Raw genomic sequence first — 15,153 nt, forward strand, 5'->3', positions numbered from 1 at the left:
CTCAGAGCGCGGTCCCGGGTTTGGTGCGCTGCCCCTTTAAGGAGCACGCGCCGCATCGCCCGTGCGCGCGTCGGGCGGCCCCGCGCATGCGCCTGGCTGAAAGGCCCCGCCGCGGCGGGAAGGCCCAACGCGCGGTGCGTCATGACGTGGCGCTCGGTGACGCGCGGCCTGCCCCCGGGCGCGCTGTGGCCTGCGGCGGCGGGACGACGGCGGCCGCGGGCGAGGGGCCGAGCCCGGCGCCCCTGAGGGAGCGGCCCGCAGGATGCCGGGGCTGGTGGTGTTCGGCAGACGCTGGGCCATCGGCAGCGACGACTTCGTCCTCCCGGGGGCCTTCGAGCTCCTGGTCCGGCTGGTGTGGTGAGGCGGCGCGCCGGGCCGTTACTCCGCGGGGACCGGGCGGCCTGGACGTGGGGCGGGCTGGCGCCGGGACCGGCGCCGTGCGTCCGGTCGGGGGCGGGTGCCGCCGAGGCTCCGTTACTGCGGGGCGGACGCGGCGATCCCCCTGCTGGGCTCGGCCCGGGCCCGGCGGGGTCGATGCGATGAGCGGCGCGGCGGAGCGGGGCTGCTGCCGTCTGCGAACGGCTTGTGATCGCCGCCGGGCGTTCGCGCGGGCATTTCACCGTCGAGTTCCTGACAGAACAGCTGCCCGTCTGCCCAGCGCTGTGCAAGGCTTCCGCTGGGATGGGGACGCTGCGTCAGGGCGTCGGCCCGCAGTGCGCGCCCTGCCCTTCCCGCCGCAGCTGCTGCTCTCGCCTCTGCAGGTGGATGGGGATTCTCGCGCTGTACACGGTCCATAAGGGGCAGTTTAACTGTCCCGGCGGAGGGTTGCTGCACAGCTACCTGCTCGTGCTCCTCGTTCTCCTGGCTTCCATAATATGTGCGTTATCGGCTCTTGTATACATCAGTATGCAAGGTAAATAGTTAATGTTTTGTGTTTAATATAAAATTATTGTAGTTAATATTAATAGTTGTAATAGGTATGTTTTTTAAGCTGGAGTTGACAGTGAAAAAAAACCCAACAAACCACAATGCAAAAAAATTGAAGTGCTTTAATGGTCCTCAAACTTGAGAAACTGTTGGTCAGCATTAATTTAATAGTATGAATGTATTTTAATAGTATTACCTCTGTTAGTCAGGAACCTAAAATAATAAATGGACACAGCAGATTAGTGCAGCTAACAGTGATATGTTCATTGCCATCAAAGCATCTTGAAAACTTCCTCTCCGTTCACTATTAATACATGACCTCAAATGGAATACCGCTCAACCTTTCTGACAGGAATTTAGGGGAAATTATCCAAAATCAGTTCCTCATCTGAAGTATCTATGCCTTGCATAGGCAGGTTTAGTTGTATGTTGCAAAAGTTTATTAGCTGCAGTGGGTTGCTTGGGAAAAAAAGCCACACATAGGAACTTGTTCCATAGAAATGTCATAGTTAAACTGGTGCATTAAGTATTGTTAAATAGAACAGGACTTATAGCTTGAAGTGAATGGCGAAACAGAAGTAAGGACCCCAATGCAACTCTTGTCGTTTGTAGAAATGCTTCATTTGGGGTTAAAAAATGCTAGGAAAGATTTTTTTCCTGGTGAGACACCTCATTATCAAAGTGATGCTAGGAAGATTAATTGGAAATATATGTGTGGTCTCTGGAGTAATAGATGAGACCCTACGATTTCTAATATATTCATTCGCTAAACACAGTGTAAATAAAAAAAATATTTAAATTATATAAGTGGAAAGAAGCATAAAGAGTGCATGAAGAGAAAGTACGACAGAGCCGAGATGTGGATGATAATCCTGGCCTTGAATCTAAACGGTGGTTTTCCTACAGTTTCCAGAGGAGGCAAAGGAAGATAAGCGAAGTTGTGCTATTTATATCTATATCAAAGTTGAGGAGGCGAGAGATGAGATAAATAGCAGAGAGAAAAGGGCCTTGTTTGGTATAAAAGTACAGCTACGAGGCCATTATAATTGAGAAATGGGAGAATTCTGAGGCTGAATTTCTAAGAAAATTAATGGTGAGATATCTTGGACTGCGGTTACAATGTGTGGGTTCAGGAGCAGTGGTTCGCACACCACCCCTTGCACTGTACTGACTGGGCGGTAGTGGTGCCAGCGGTGAGCCTGACGGGAGAACTCGTACACTGGGTTGTGGTGCTGGGAAAGGGAAGAGGTGGTTTTCAGGAACCGCAGTTCCGTCTGATCATGCCTGTGTAAGCAACCATGCTGCTGCTGTACAGGCTACAACCGGGGAATGGGAATAAGCGACCTCTGGATCAAGAGCTTTTTAAACAGCTTTGTCACTGGCTGCAAACCACACCTTTACAATTGGAAAATTGTTTCCAAAGTTGTTTTTGTTCTGCGGTGTTTTAAGCCTTTGCAAATTATCCTGCCTCCACGTGAGCACACGCATCCTACCACCTTATTACCCGGCGATCAACAAACTGGTTTCAGGAGCTGAGCTAGCCAAAAATTACTCTGCTTTTTTATTGCCTGAATGCTAAAAGGAAGAGGTTATTAGTAAGCTAGCAATACAGAAGATAGTCTAAGAAGTATTTGTCCTGATAATGGTCCTACTTTTGTTCTCCTAAAAATGTGAATGAATTTATTTAGTGACTCGGTATACGGAACTTCATTGTAGCCCAGCAAACTAGCATCTAAAAATGAAATATTCAGGCAACTGAAAGCTACATAGAATAATAATAAAAGCAGGCACTGAAAGTCACAAGGAACTGTAGGTGAGCCAATGCTTCAGCATGCCGCTTTTGCTTCTGCTGGGCAAGCACTACTGCCTCAGGTTCCCTGCAGAACTGTCTCTGACTAGAGAGTGATTTTGGGTATTAGTAGAGTAAATCACAGCTGTAAACCCATTGTGGTTTTTCTTTTCTCAGCTTCAGTGACAGCTTTCCATTAGTATGAAGATACTTTATAGTTTCTATTAAGTTTCTTCCTTTATGTAGAGCTCAGAAAGTTCATAAATCTGGGTAGGATTTTATGTGCTTAAGACGCATTCATAAACAGTTCTTGTTTTAAATTTGCTCTGTAATTTCAGGAACAATTTCTAATCCGGGCCCAAGAAAATCACTTCCCAAGTTACTTTATACTCGCCTCTTTCTCTATTTGCCTGAATTCGTCTGGGCTGTTGTAGGAGCTGTATGGGTGTCAGACAGCAGTGTGCGCTGCGAGAAGGCTGTGATAAATGCCATCATTGGGACGGTTATTGCAAGGTAAAGGTGCATCCCCCCAAATCTAAGCTTGATAGTGTACGTGAATGGAAAACACTGCTTACGTGGTTTTTGTATGTGTTTATTGAAGACTCCAGCAGTTGGAGACTTCAGTATTTCCTATAACTTATTCTGGTTTCTCATAGAAGGGTTTTCATTGTGAAAGGAGAATTTTTAAATCTAGACAGCTAGAATGTATTGGTATCCTTCCATAAACAAGCTTGAGGTACTTGCCTTGAGAGAGCACGTGATACAGTGAAGGAAAGGAGGTGAAGATCAGAAAGGGTAAGAGGGGTAGACGGGAATGTAGAAAAGTGGGTAAATATGAAGAGGGTACTAGCTAGATCACTTAACTGGTAGTGAAAAACGGAGCCTTCACACCTCTGGGTTGCTATTTCCAAAGCACAGGGCTGTGGTACTGAGTTTGTGCCCTTTGTGGAATGAGCCGACAGCCTTGTTCTTGTGCCCAGGGGATTGAAAGCCCAATAACAAAACACGCACCTGTTAGACAGTAACAGATGGTGTTCATACGGTATTGCATACAGAATTACAGAATGGTTCGGGTTGGAAGGGACCTTAAAGATCATCTAGTTCCAACCCCCTGCCCTGGGCAGGGACACCTCCCACCAGACCGGGCAGGTATACCAGTTAGGTGTAAATACCTAACTTTGTTTTCTGTCTGTCAAGATCTGTAGTTGTGTTTTCTTGCACACTTGTCAGAAGTATCTGTTTTCACGGTCTTTTTATCTCACTTCCTTCTGTTTTGCAGCTGGGTTATCATCATCTTTACCATCATTGGAGTTGTAATCGTCTTTGATCCACTGGGGGGCAAAAAGACATTTTACCTCACCGATAGCGTAAATCGGAACCTGGAAAGCAGTCAGTCAGGGCAGTTGCTGTATAACGTGAAGAATACTGCCACCAGAGTCTGGGAAAAAAGAATCAGGTTGCTGTGTTGTTGTATTGTGCAAGATGATGACCATCGAGTGGCTTTTACAAGTATCGCAGAGCTTTTCCGCGCCTACTTTTCAGTAAGATGGAAAGCTTTTTTTATGTTCTGTTTTGGCTAACAGTGAATTTGCAGACCTTGCAACACACACGTACGTTTGTTCAGCCAGAGGGCCCTGGTACCCTGTGCCTTGGAATCAGGTTTTGAATATGACAATTGCAAAATTCAAGGTGATTCTCGTAATATAACACTGATTTTTCCCTCCGTTTAACGAAGGCTTCTCTCCTTTCACAAGTGTGAAGGGCTGTGAGACAACAGTATTCTTTCTCCTTAAGTATCTAGTCAGGAGAACAAAGGTGAGTTTGTTTTCCTCAATATGTGAGGGTCCAGGCATTTTTCCTACTGACAATGAGTAAGGAGTTTTACCCATAGCAAAGAATCGGACCACTTTCTAGCTATTAAAAAAATGAGTCCCACGCTGCATTGAGGCTGTATTCTGAGCCATTCTGACCCGTTCTGAGCCGCTTCTGAGCAGGTACCAGGCTGGAGTGAGCGCAGGCAGGAAGCTGCTTTTTGGAAACAAATTGCATCTGCCAGATTGGAGTCTGTATAGTGTTGACTTAGCTCAAATGTATGTCATCAGTTGCTTGGGTAGTCGTAGTTCAATGTTGACTTTGAATCTGTTCATGATTTCAAAACTAGTAGTTCTTGTTTATTAAGCAGCATTTGGGCATGGCGATTTATAGCTACAGCCTACGCAGCGGTTTACAGGCTAAAGGGTGTAAGTCACACGGAGAGATGACTGCCACAGATAGCTGAATAAAAACCCCTCAGCCCTCTCCTGTGTAAAATCCTTCTTAGTTGTTTTCAGCGTAGAGGACTTTTCACATAGGAGTGTAGAACAGTGATCAGTGATGTCTGGATCATTATTTGCTATAGGGCTGAGCAGTACTACGTGGCCGATACTCTGTTGGGTATTTTGTTAAGCGATGAAATTAATGTGTAGAATTGTCATCGGTCTTACTGAAGAAAACATTCGATATGTGCAGAAGGGTGGGAGTTTAGATGCTGCTGTGACCTGTTTCTGCAACATTCACATTGTCTCTGAGTGAAATGTATTTATATAAACTGAAAAAATGCAATTCCGTGTGCATTTTCTTATGAGATAGTTCTGCTGTGTTGAGGTGTGGGATGCTTTTAAGTTCTCTTTCATTTCTTTGTACAGGACACTGATCTGGTGCCCAGTGACATAGCAGCTGGTTTGATTCTGCTCCATCAAGAGCAAGATAAAATGGAAAGTTGCCCAAAAGAGCCTGAAGAAGTCCTGTGTCATTCTCCATCATCTCTTGCGGTAAGATAGGATTGTTGCAGCCTCTGGTGCAATTACTGTAGGAGATGGTGCCAGATCAAATTGAAGTGCAGTTCTTTGCGCAAGGGTGTTTCAGTTTTGTTCTTTGAACAAAGTCAAACACTATTATAAAAAATCACAGCAATTTAAATAATTAATAAATGCAGTGAAAACATCTTGATGAGTTCTCAGCCAAAACATTTGTCTGCTTTTGCATAAGTAGAACTTATATATGAATGGGGAATTAGGTGCAAAAAGGAACCATTTAGGACATTTGAACATTGTTGAAGAGCTGAGAGAGAAAGGGAACAGAGAGAAAATTAACATTTAGTACTGTTTCCATAGAACTGAAAAGATAGATAGTCTTTTAGTATTTTGATCTGTTTAAATTATGTCTGCTGCAAATATCTAGACAAGGTAAGAAGCAAAAATAGCATCTTTTAAATGCTTGCAGATGGTGGTTTTCAGTTTGCTGATTGATTTTTGCTGGTTTTCTATGGTAAAATGCCTTTGTAAATTATTTTACCTTCTTCTGGTCTGTGTTCCATGGAAGTATATAATTCTACTTCAACCAGTATGTTTCTGTCGACTTCCTTTCGGATCCAGACAGCATGATAGGGTCAAGCTTTAAAAGTCTTTACCAGAGAGATCTGCTACAGACTCTGCAGCCATTCCTGTGGCATCCTTAAGTAACGTATTTGGAGTGAACGTTGTTTTCAGTATTGAGCTAATCAGTGTATTAGTATTGGAAGAAAATGATTTAATGAGAGCTTTCCAAGATTCTTGAGCTGTCTAGATACGTAAATAAACACAGACTTTTTCCTGGAGTATGAGTGGCTATTTTTAGTTACTCTTAGACCTTGAGGTTTTCCTTTCGGATAATTCTTATTTCATCGTGCCTTGATTTTTGCTAGTCTGTGTTCAGGCTTTATGCTGGAGCTACCTAACACACCTTTCTTCCTCTCTCTCCTTCCCTTTCTTTCCCTGTGTCCTTTCAGACAGATGATTTGGATGTCGAACTGGAGAATGCTGCTCACTATATGCTGTTTGCTGCAGCTGCTTATGGCTGGCCCTACTACATATACACCAACCCGTTGACTGCACTCTGTAAGCTCAACGGTGACTGGTAGGTTTGATCAAGAGCTTAAAAACACATACTTCCTTTTGTTACTCCAGTGTCTTTCCACCCTCAGAAACAGATTGACTTTTTTTCCTTAAGACAAGTTTGTGATTGAGATAAATAAAATTCATTTAGCAAAATGACAAAGGAAGAACTGGAATGAAACCAAACATGTTTTAAAATGAGGCTTTTTAGAGCTGCCTTTTGGGCACATGTGTATGTATAGAAATAAAAGTGTATGAACAAGAAATAAAAGTGTATGAACAGTTTTCCCTGTCTTAAAGGAATTAGCAAAAGTTACCTGTCCTTCCAGCCTATTCCCTTTGCCCCCTTTACTCAAAAAAATATTTACAGTCAGTATGGAGGTGTGCATAATGCTGTGTAGAATTACTGTGTATTTATGTGACATATATGTATTTATATGACATTTTTGACTGCAACCATCATTAACTTCATTAGTAACATGAAATATAAATATAACTTCCTGAAATATAAATGACTTGGAAAAAAATATCGCATAATATAAAGGATGAAACATGAGATAAGCCTGCTGTACAGAACTTGGTTTGAATTTCCTTGTTGCTTGTTTGTGTTTTCCGTCAGTGGCCTGTAGTCTTAACAATTCTTTGCATTTACTGGGTTGTTTGCTCTGCTGATAGCCCTGTAGCAACGGTGTACTTGCCGGTTCTTGAGCTGAAAATGCATGGCGTGCTGCTCAAGCAAAGCCAGGTTTGTGGGCAGAGGCAACATCTTGTATCAGACTACTGGTACTATTGCAAAGAAAAACAAACAAACAAACAAAAAAAACCCAAAAGAGCTTTTGATTCCTAGCGGAAATCCTTCTGCAAATGTAACTGAGTTTGATTCCTTGAAAGGAAACCTAAAAAATTGGAACATGAAAATTTTTCTCTTCTGTGTTTGTTAGTTGCGGAAATAGACCAACAGATTCTGATATAACTGGCAGTGATCGTCATAACTTTCACTTTGGATCCATCCTAAAAATAACAGGACTGCAGTACAGAGACTTCATTCATATCAGTTTTCATAACAAGGTAAACAATCTGGGCAAGAATTCACCAAAAAAATTTAGTGATTAATTCTGTGAAAGCAAGGGGTGAAGTTTCTAGTTTACCTTCAGCATTTATAAAGTGCAAGATGCAAAGCCACATGAAAACAGGTCCTGAAACGTTCAGTTCTGATTTTTTTTTCCTAATCTAAAGGAACAGCCACAAAAACCACAGACGTAAATCTGTCTCAGTATTGCACAAAAGGCACTTACAGTAACTTGATAAGGAAATAATTCTGGTTTTTTCCATAATACAATAGAGAGCTCAATAAGAGAGCTTTCCGAAGGTGAGAACAAACGCTTACCCTGAGAAAAAGCTGATGTCTTTACTGATTGCATTTTTCCCCTCCAGATCTATGAGATACCATTTTTCGTTGCTTTGGATCACAAAAAAGAAGCTATTGTGGTTGCAGTGAGAGGAACCTTGTCTTTTGAGGTACGGTGCATCTGATATAAATAATCAGCTTTATCGAAATGTGTGAACTCCTAGTATCTAGAGGAAACTGCGTTACGCTGGCGTGTGTAAAAATAACTCGCTCACAGGTGTGAGTCTTCCAGACTTCAGTTGTAAGCCCTTCTGCCCTTGGATGGGTAATATTCCCTGTGCCAGTGGAAGAGAGTGTGGAGGGCGGGCATGGCAATTCCTTTTCACTGTGAGTGGAGCTGCGTTTGTAACGTGTGTGTGTGCAGCTCGGACGTCGTTGCTGAAATCAGAGTTGTGATTGCTCTGTGTGTTTGCTTCGGTGGTGGTTTATGGTGGTTTGTGGCTTGCACACTTGGAAGTCGGCTTGCTGATGTCCTGTGACAGTGTTGCCGAGCGGAGCACGGCCCATGAGCCGTGAAGCCCCGCAGAGAGGTGTGACAAAAGCTGTCTTGTTTACAGGACATTCTCACTGATCTGTCAGCAGATTGTGAAGACTTGACACTGGAGGATGTTTTGGAGAATGGCTTTGTGCATAAGGTGCGTGCAGTCTGTAGCTGTTTATAAATCATCTCGGCAGTAAGAAAACTATAAACTCCTGGGATCCTGTAGTTAAACAGAAGAGTGCTCTCCTTGTGAGATGGATTGCGCAAATCATTTCAGTAACTTAGTTGGTGCATGAAATACTGCCTCGGGAACTGCAAGGTAGAATTTGTAATCCTCTTGTCAGACTTAGGTCCTTACTAAATATTCCAAAAACTTTTAAACCATTACGTACGAGACCGCTTGGCTATAACTAGACTTCTGTCCGCAGCATGTTAAAAGAGAAGACCCGCTTTGCAAAAAGCAAGTTGTTCTGTGATAGTGTTGTGTTTAAAGTGTACATGTATCACGCTTCAGATTAGATACGCCCTTCTCTTCTAACTTTAAATGCTGTCTTGCAGGGAATAACTCAAGCTGCAAATTACATCTATCGAAAGCTAATAAATGATGGAATTTTAAACCAGGCTTTCACAATTGCTCCAGTAAGTTACCTTCCAAATAATATGGTTTGCCAGCAAAATTACAGAAAGCTTTTTCTGTGTGAAGATATTTCAGTCTTCTCTTTCTGTCTGTAGGAATATAAGCTTGTGATAGTTGGTCACAGTTTGGGTGGCGGAACAGCTTCTATATTGGCGATCATGCTCAGGAACTCTTTCCCAACATTGAGATGTTATGCCTTTTCTCCTCCAGGAGGACTTTTAAGGTAAATGTGAGACTTCTGTTATTCGGTTCTGTGTCTGAGATGTAAAAATCTTCAAGGCAGTTGACAAATACGTTAGATGATAACTCTGGGCTTGACTGTGTTAAGAGTTTGTTTATACATTCTCCACTCGAATTGGATGTGCTCCATCTTGAGTTACAGTCGAATTCTTGGGGAACTACTACAGAATCAAAAATGTCTAGTGAATTCTGTCAGATAGTATAATTAGAGTTTAAAAGAAGTGTTTCGAAAATAAAATGCCCAGCTGACCAGTCTAGCTTGGCCTGTTTGACATCTGCAACGCGCCTTTATGATCAGCATTGAAATTACTGTCATCCGTAGCAAGTAGGTCTGAAAGGCTGAAGAACCGACTGCTAATGCTGCTGCTGTTGCCACATATTTGTATTTTTATAGAATGATAATGATAGTCATAAGACTACAGTGTGCCTCTCCTTAGTGTATCTAAAGGGTGTCTTTTTTTTTTTCTTAAGCAAATCACTTGCAGATTACACTAAGCACTTCATTGTTTCAGTCATCCTTGGAAAGGACCTCGTTGCAAGGTGAGATGGAAATGTTTTTACATTGTTCTTTCAAAGGTGCTTAGATTGCGGAGAATAGGAGGCTTTTATTTACTTTGTTCTGTGTGTGTTTAAACAGGTTAAGTATGCCCAACATGGAGGATTTAAAGAGGAGAATAGTGAGAATCGTGGCAAACTGCAACAAACCCAAGGTAAGGGCATGCAGTTCCTGGGTAAAAGCCAGTGGGCCCCTCAGCTGGGTTAAGCCCCAGCTTTAACCAGGTGACAAAGGCGGGGGGGGGTTGATCTTAATGGAGACAGTTACAGTTGTGTTTTGGAACAAAAGTGTTTGGTTTTAATTCAGCAACGCTTATGTTAGTCTCTTACGGTATAAAGCTGTCTTGTTGGAAATTAAGATTCAACAAGACCTGGAAGATACCCGTGCTCAGCATGCAGGACCTTTCTCAGCTACTTTTGCTGAGAAAGAAAAGAAAGGGAAAAAAACCCAAAACCGAAAATGGTGAAAAATCAGTGAGATGTCTTACTTTAATAACCATGTAGTATCACTAAGTAAACAAGTTAGTGGTTTTATTTAAATTTTACCTTCAGAATTTATTTGGAAAGCAAATATTTCTCTGTTATGGTGTTAATTGCTCACCTTTTCCTTTTCTTGTTTGTGAGAAACAGTTTTGAAAGTGCTGGATCCAGGGTGGTGTCAGGCAAGATGATACTGGAGGTGTAGAGGAGTGTCTTAAAGATTCAAAACTGCTGTTTCTCAACATCTAAAGTTAAATCTGCTGTACTCGCCCAGCATGAGGAGTCATGGAGAAGGCCTGGGTGACGTAGTAAATGCAGAGTCGGATAATGGAGAGTTAGAAGTTACAGGTGCAAGAAGACTTAAACCTGCAGAACAAAATCATAGAATCGTTATGGTTGGAAGAGACATTAAAGATCATCAAGTCCAACCATTAGCTCGGCACTGCCAAGCCCACCTCTAAACCATGTCCCCCACAGCTGCCCCATCCCTGGAGGGGTTCAAGGCCAGGCTGGACGGGGCTCTGAGCAGCCTGGGCTGGTGGGAGGTGTCCCTGCCCAGGGCAGGGGGTGGAACTAGATGATCTTTAAGGTCCTTTCCAACCCAAACCGTTGTATGATTCTATGCCAAACCTCAACTCAGCTGTTTCTCTTTCTGAATTCAGTACCGGATTTTGCTGCGTGGATGTTGGTATGAAGTGTTTGGGGGAGATCCAGAGAACTTCCCCACTGAGCTGGATGGTAGAAGCCAAGATGCACTCACCCAACCGCTCCTGGCTGAGGAGAGTTTAATGGTTCATCGGTCACCTTCATACAGTGCCCTTGAGGATGAATCGCACTTACATTCACCACCTCAGTATCCTCATCTGTATCTTCCTGGAAAGATTATCCACATTGTAGAAGAATCCAGCTCTAGGAGGTAAGTAGAGTAATGAATACCACTGTCTTGTTTTCCTAAAATCTACTCAGAGCTGCTTCTCGCTTTCAAAGTAGGTATTTCCAGCTCTGCTTCTCATCTGCATCTCCGACGCCCGTCTTCGGTTATTGCGCATTAGCCAGCTTTTCCGTTTATTCTGTGCCTCCCTGCTGCTTTGCTGTTCCACTGAAAGCCCTGGAAAGTGTTTCTCTTTACGCCCCCCTGTTGCGCGTGCTCAGGGGATGATGTTAAGCAGTGACTGCTGCGTTCAGCCTTGGCGTGCTGCAGTTCCTGCCCGAGACTGCAGGTCGTGCAGTCTTACGTCCCGCTAGTGGTGACGTGATAACAAAGTACCTGGCCACTGAGTCGTCACGTGAATATTGGTGATGAGGAGCAGGCAGAATATTGCCCATCACAGCGGCCCAGCCAGGCTGGGTACCAGTTGCCGCAGTAAGCAGTGTGCCCATGCAGCCTCCCGTTTCCCGTCCTTTGCTGCTGTTTTGTGGATGCAGGAAAGTGAGACAAAGACAATGGAAAAGCTGAAAGTGCTGGGAGGGTGAGGATTGTGGTTTTGTTGGGTCAGTGTTGGGTTTAGGGTGGGGTTTTTTGTTTGTGTGTTGTTGATGTTGGGTTTTTTTGACAAAACAACCTGAAATGGACCACAGCCTAGACAGTACTCAATATCCTCCCTTGTTTGCTTCTGAAGCAGAAATAAGAGCATCTGTAACTTGCACAAGACCATCTTACAGAAGAAAAAAAATAATCTGTAACTTACAGAAGAGGGAAGAAAAGGCCTGGAGAAGAAATCCACTTCTTTTCCTCCCATTCAGTAGATTAGTATTTTACTTAAGCTTCACATCTTTAATGTTTAACAATTTAAATACTGGTTTTACGAGTTAGATACTTTTAACACCTGTGACCTGGCGGGTTTTCTCAGTGGCTCCTGTTCTACGTAATTGAGTTCATTTAGAATCATAGAATCATAGAATTGCTGAGGTTGGAAGGGACCTTTAAGATCATCGAGTCCAACCTTTAACCTACACTGACAAAAGCCACTTCTAAACCTCGTCCCTAAGTGCCCCATCTACCCTTTTTTTAAACACCTCCAGGGATGTTCCAATGTTTAATAACCCTTTCAGTGAAGAAATGTTTCCTAATATCTAATCTAAACCTCTCCTGACGTAACTTGAACCCGTTTCCCCTCGTCCTATCACTTGTCACCAGGGAGAAGAGGTCAGCCCCCATCTCTCTACAACCTCCTTTCAGGTAGTTGTAGAGGGTGATGAGGTCTCCCCTCAGCCTCCTCTTCTCCAGGCTAAACAACCCCAGCTCCCTCAGTCGTTCTTCATAAGGTTTGTCCTCCAGGCCCCTCACCAGCTTTGTAGCCCTTCTCTGGACACGCTCCAACACCTCAATGTCCCTCTTGTAGCGAGGGGCCCAAAACTGAACGCAGTACTCGAGGTGGGGCCTCACCAGTGCCGAGTACAGGGGGATGATCACTTCCCTAGTCCGGCTCACCACACTGTTCCTGATACAGGCTAGGATGCTGTTGGCCTTCTTGGCCACCTGGGCACACTGCTGGCTCATATTCAGCCGGCTGTCAACCAACACTCCCAAGTCCTTTTCTGTCGAGCTGCTTTCAAGCCATTCTGCCCCAATCCTGTAGCGCTGCATGGGGTTGTTGTGTCCCAAGTGCAAGACCCGGCATTTGGCCTTGTTGAACCTCATACCATTGGTCTCAGCCCATTTCTCTTCCTTCATTTACTCCACAGCACAGCAGTTAATCATAGGGGTTTTTTTTTCTTACTTGTACTAGCGCATGAGAGCCACCATCACGTACCATTCTGTAAAATAAAATCCTAAATACATCATGTGTGCAGCATTAAATCTAGTGTCTAGTCTCCTACTGGTACCACTGTGACATAGGGGCTAAATTTGACACTAACGGTGCGAATGGGCAGCGCTTGACCCTCATCCCCCCTTTGCTCAGCCTGCATTCCGTCTCTTTGAGCAGGATTATTTGATGGCTTCTGTCACTGTTAAGGCGCAGGAGGGTTTGGGGCAGTTCTGCCACCGGGGGCAGGGAAAGGCGGCGTTCCCAGCTGTGTCCTGAAGGTCGGAACTGCTGCTCTTTGGGAGGTTCCAGCTCCAGGTTCTCTGGTCCAGCCTTGGCCTCGGGCACCAGTTCTGCAGTCTCAGCCCTTGTATTTGTGGTGTCTTTTTTGTTTTTTTAGGTTGTGCTCTTCAGATAGTAAATATACGGCAAGATGGTCAAACGAAGCAGTCTTCAGCAGCATTTTAATAAGTCCCAAGATGATAACAGACCACATGCCAGATGTTGTGCTCAAAGCTCTGAACAGTTTGTCTCAGGAACACGGATCGTGTATTTCTTGTCAAACACGAGAATGTAACACCAACGTAGTCTAACTGTAGCTGGGAGAGGAGGTGTGGCGGGTTTTTATTGCAGGTTTCAAGTATTCAGGACACATTCCACTTTCATGCCTAAGTGGATTTCCGTACTTTCTCACATTGCATAAAATAAACAAGGGTCTTAATGCCCTTGCCTCTGCAGCGACCTCGAGTACCATGATGCTGGTTAAAAGCACAGAGTCTGCATTTATGCTGAAGGTTGAGCTTTTACAAAAAAAAAAAAAGGGAAGCGCACGACAAGTTGTAGCTAAACCTGTGGGCGCTGGCGCACGAGCTGAGGCGGCAGCTGAATACTTGACCAAAGCGAGCGGGTGAGAGCTTGGCCTGCGCGTCACCGAGCCCTCGCAGCCATCAGCAACAGGAACAGCCGGGTCTGCTGCACAGGCGCTGCGCCCCATCGTCTCGGCGCCTGTCACCGGCTGTGCCGAGGAGCCGGGGCAGGAGGGGGGTGCCTGAAGAAGACGGCGGTGGCGGGGCGTGTGGGCAGCTGCCCGCGCCCGTGTTTGGTCAGGCAGCGCTGATTGCTTGATTGCACTGTTTTTCTTACAGATGGTGGTAGTATCCAGGGGAGGGAGTGTGTTGTGGTTAAATGCTGCTTGGATATACATGTGCAATACTCTCTAATCTACCTGTCTTTTGTATTTGTTGATCCACGTGACTACTTTTATTCATTTCGAACTAAACTTGTATTATAACTACTTAATGAGAAGAAAAAAATATTGTTCATGCCCTGGCATCATCTTAGTCACCAGCTCTAGCTCTGAGTACTGAGAACACTGAGCCAATTCAGCCAAAAAAAAATGTATGACCAGTTGTACTGATTTTAAAAAAGTGGCATCCCTGTTTCCAGTGTGCAACTATTTTAACTTTTTTTTTTTAAGGCTCAGCAGCATTTCTTATTAAAAAAAAAAAAAAGGTAGAAAAATGTAAAAGTAATAACTGTGTGGATGTTCTTGCTGTGATACTTAACTTGGAGACAAAATAAAATGCAGTCTAAAAAGCGGTCTTGCTGTGTTCAGGTGTGCTGGGGTGAGACCAGAGTCCCCAGTTCACAGCTGTTGGCAGCGCTGGATGCCCTGCAGGAGGTGCGTCGGCCCCGCAGGGGGTTACTCCCAGCGCAGGCAGCCACGGGGTGCTGCTCCGGGGTCCCCCAGGCCGGTAACGCACACTGACCACGGCCCTGCATTTAAAAGGCTGGAACCTGAGGCGGTAAAGCACAAACTGTACTGCTCCAGAGCCACCCAGTCACAAACTGTTAGAGTAACAGTTTTAGAGGAAAATACATCATCGCATTCGTTTGCGCACAGTGGCGTGAAACAGGTGTATTTTCCCCAGTTGTCACCAGCTTTACATCATCGCAGGAGGAGCCAGCACCAACTCCA

At 44.6% G+C, this 15,153-nt stretch overlaps 1 protein-coding gene across 2 annotated transcripts; it reads left to right on the forward strand.

Moving 5' to 3' along the window:
* Positions 1 to 86: 86 nt before the first annotated feature.
* Positions 87 to 14,774, forward strand: DAGLB (diacylglycerol lipase beta). 2 transcript variants are annotated; one of them, XM_074598497.1, is made up of 15 exons: positions 117 to 357; positions 762 to 913; positions 3,055 to 3,229; positions 3,996 to 4,257; positions 5,401 to 5,526; positions 6,522 to 6,649; positions 7,569 to 7,695; positions 8,062 to 8,145; positions 8,593 to 8,670; positions 9,075 to 9,155; positions 9,249 to 9,376; positions 9,865 to 9,933; positions 10,031 to 10,103; positions 11,091 to 11,344; positions 13,576 to 14,774. In XM_074598497.1, the coding sequence occupies exons 1-15, from the start codon at positions 263 to 265 to the stop codon at positions 13,766 to 13,768; spliced, it is 2,025 nt and encodes a 674-aa protein (XP_074454598.1). In that variant the 5' UTR covers positions 117 to 262; the 3' UTR covers positions 13,769 to 14,774. The 2 variants fall into 2 exon arrangements, with proteins under 2 accessions (XP_074454597.1, XP_074454598.1); XM_074598496.1 differs by lacking the exon at positions 762 to 913 and having other exon boundaries at positions 87 to 357.
* The last annotated feature ends 379 nt before the right edge of the window (positions 14,775 to 15,153 follow it).

Source organism: Larus michahellis, chromosome 8 (genome assembly GCF_964199755.1).
Source record: "Larus michahellis chromosome 8, bLarMic1.1, whole genome shotgun sequence".
NCBI lineage: Eukaryota > Metazoa > Chordata > Aves > Charadriiformes > Laridae > Larus > Larus michahellis.

Excerpts from the sequence above, each read along its gene's own strand:
- DAGLB (XM_074598496.1), top strand. The coding sequence starts at position 87 with ATGCGCCTGGCTGAAAGGCCCCGCCGCGGCGGGAAGGCCCAACGCGCG. Across the intron at positions 5,527-6,521 it reads ATTCTCCATCATCTCTTGCG|ACAGATGATTTGGATGTCGA; the intron begins GTAAGATAGGAT and ends GTGTCCTTTCAG. Across the intron at positions 8,671-9,074 it reads AGAATGGCTTTGTGCATAAG|GGAATAACTCAAGCTGCAAA; the intron begins GTGCGTGCAGTC and ends GCTGTCTTGCAG.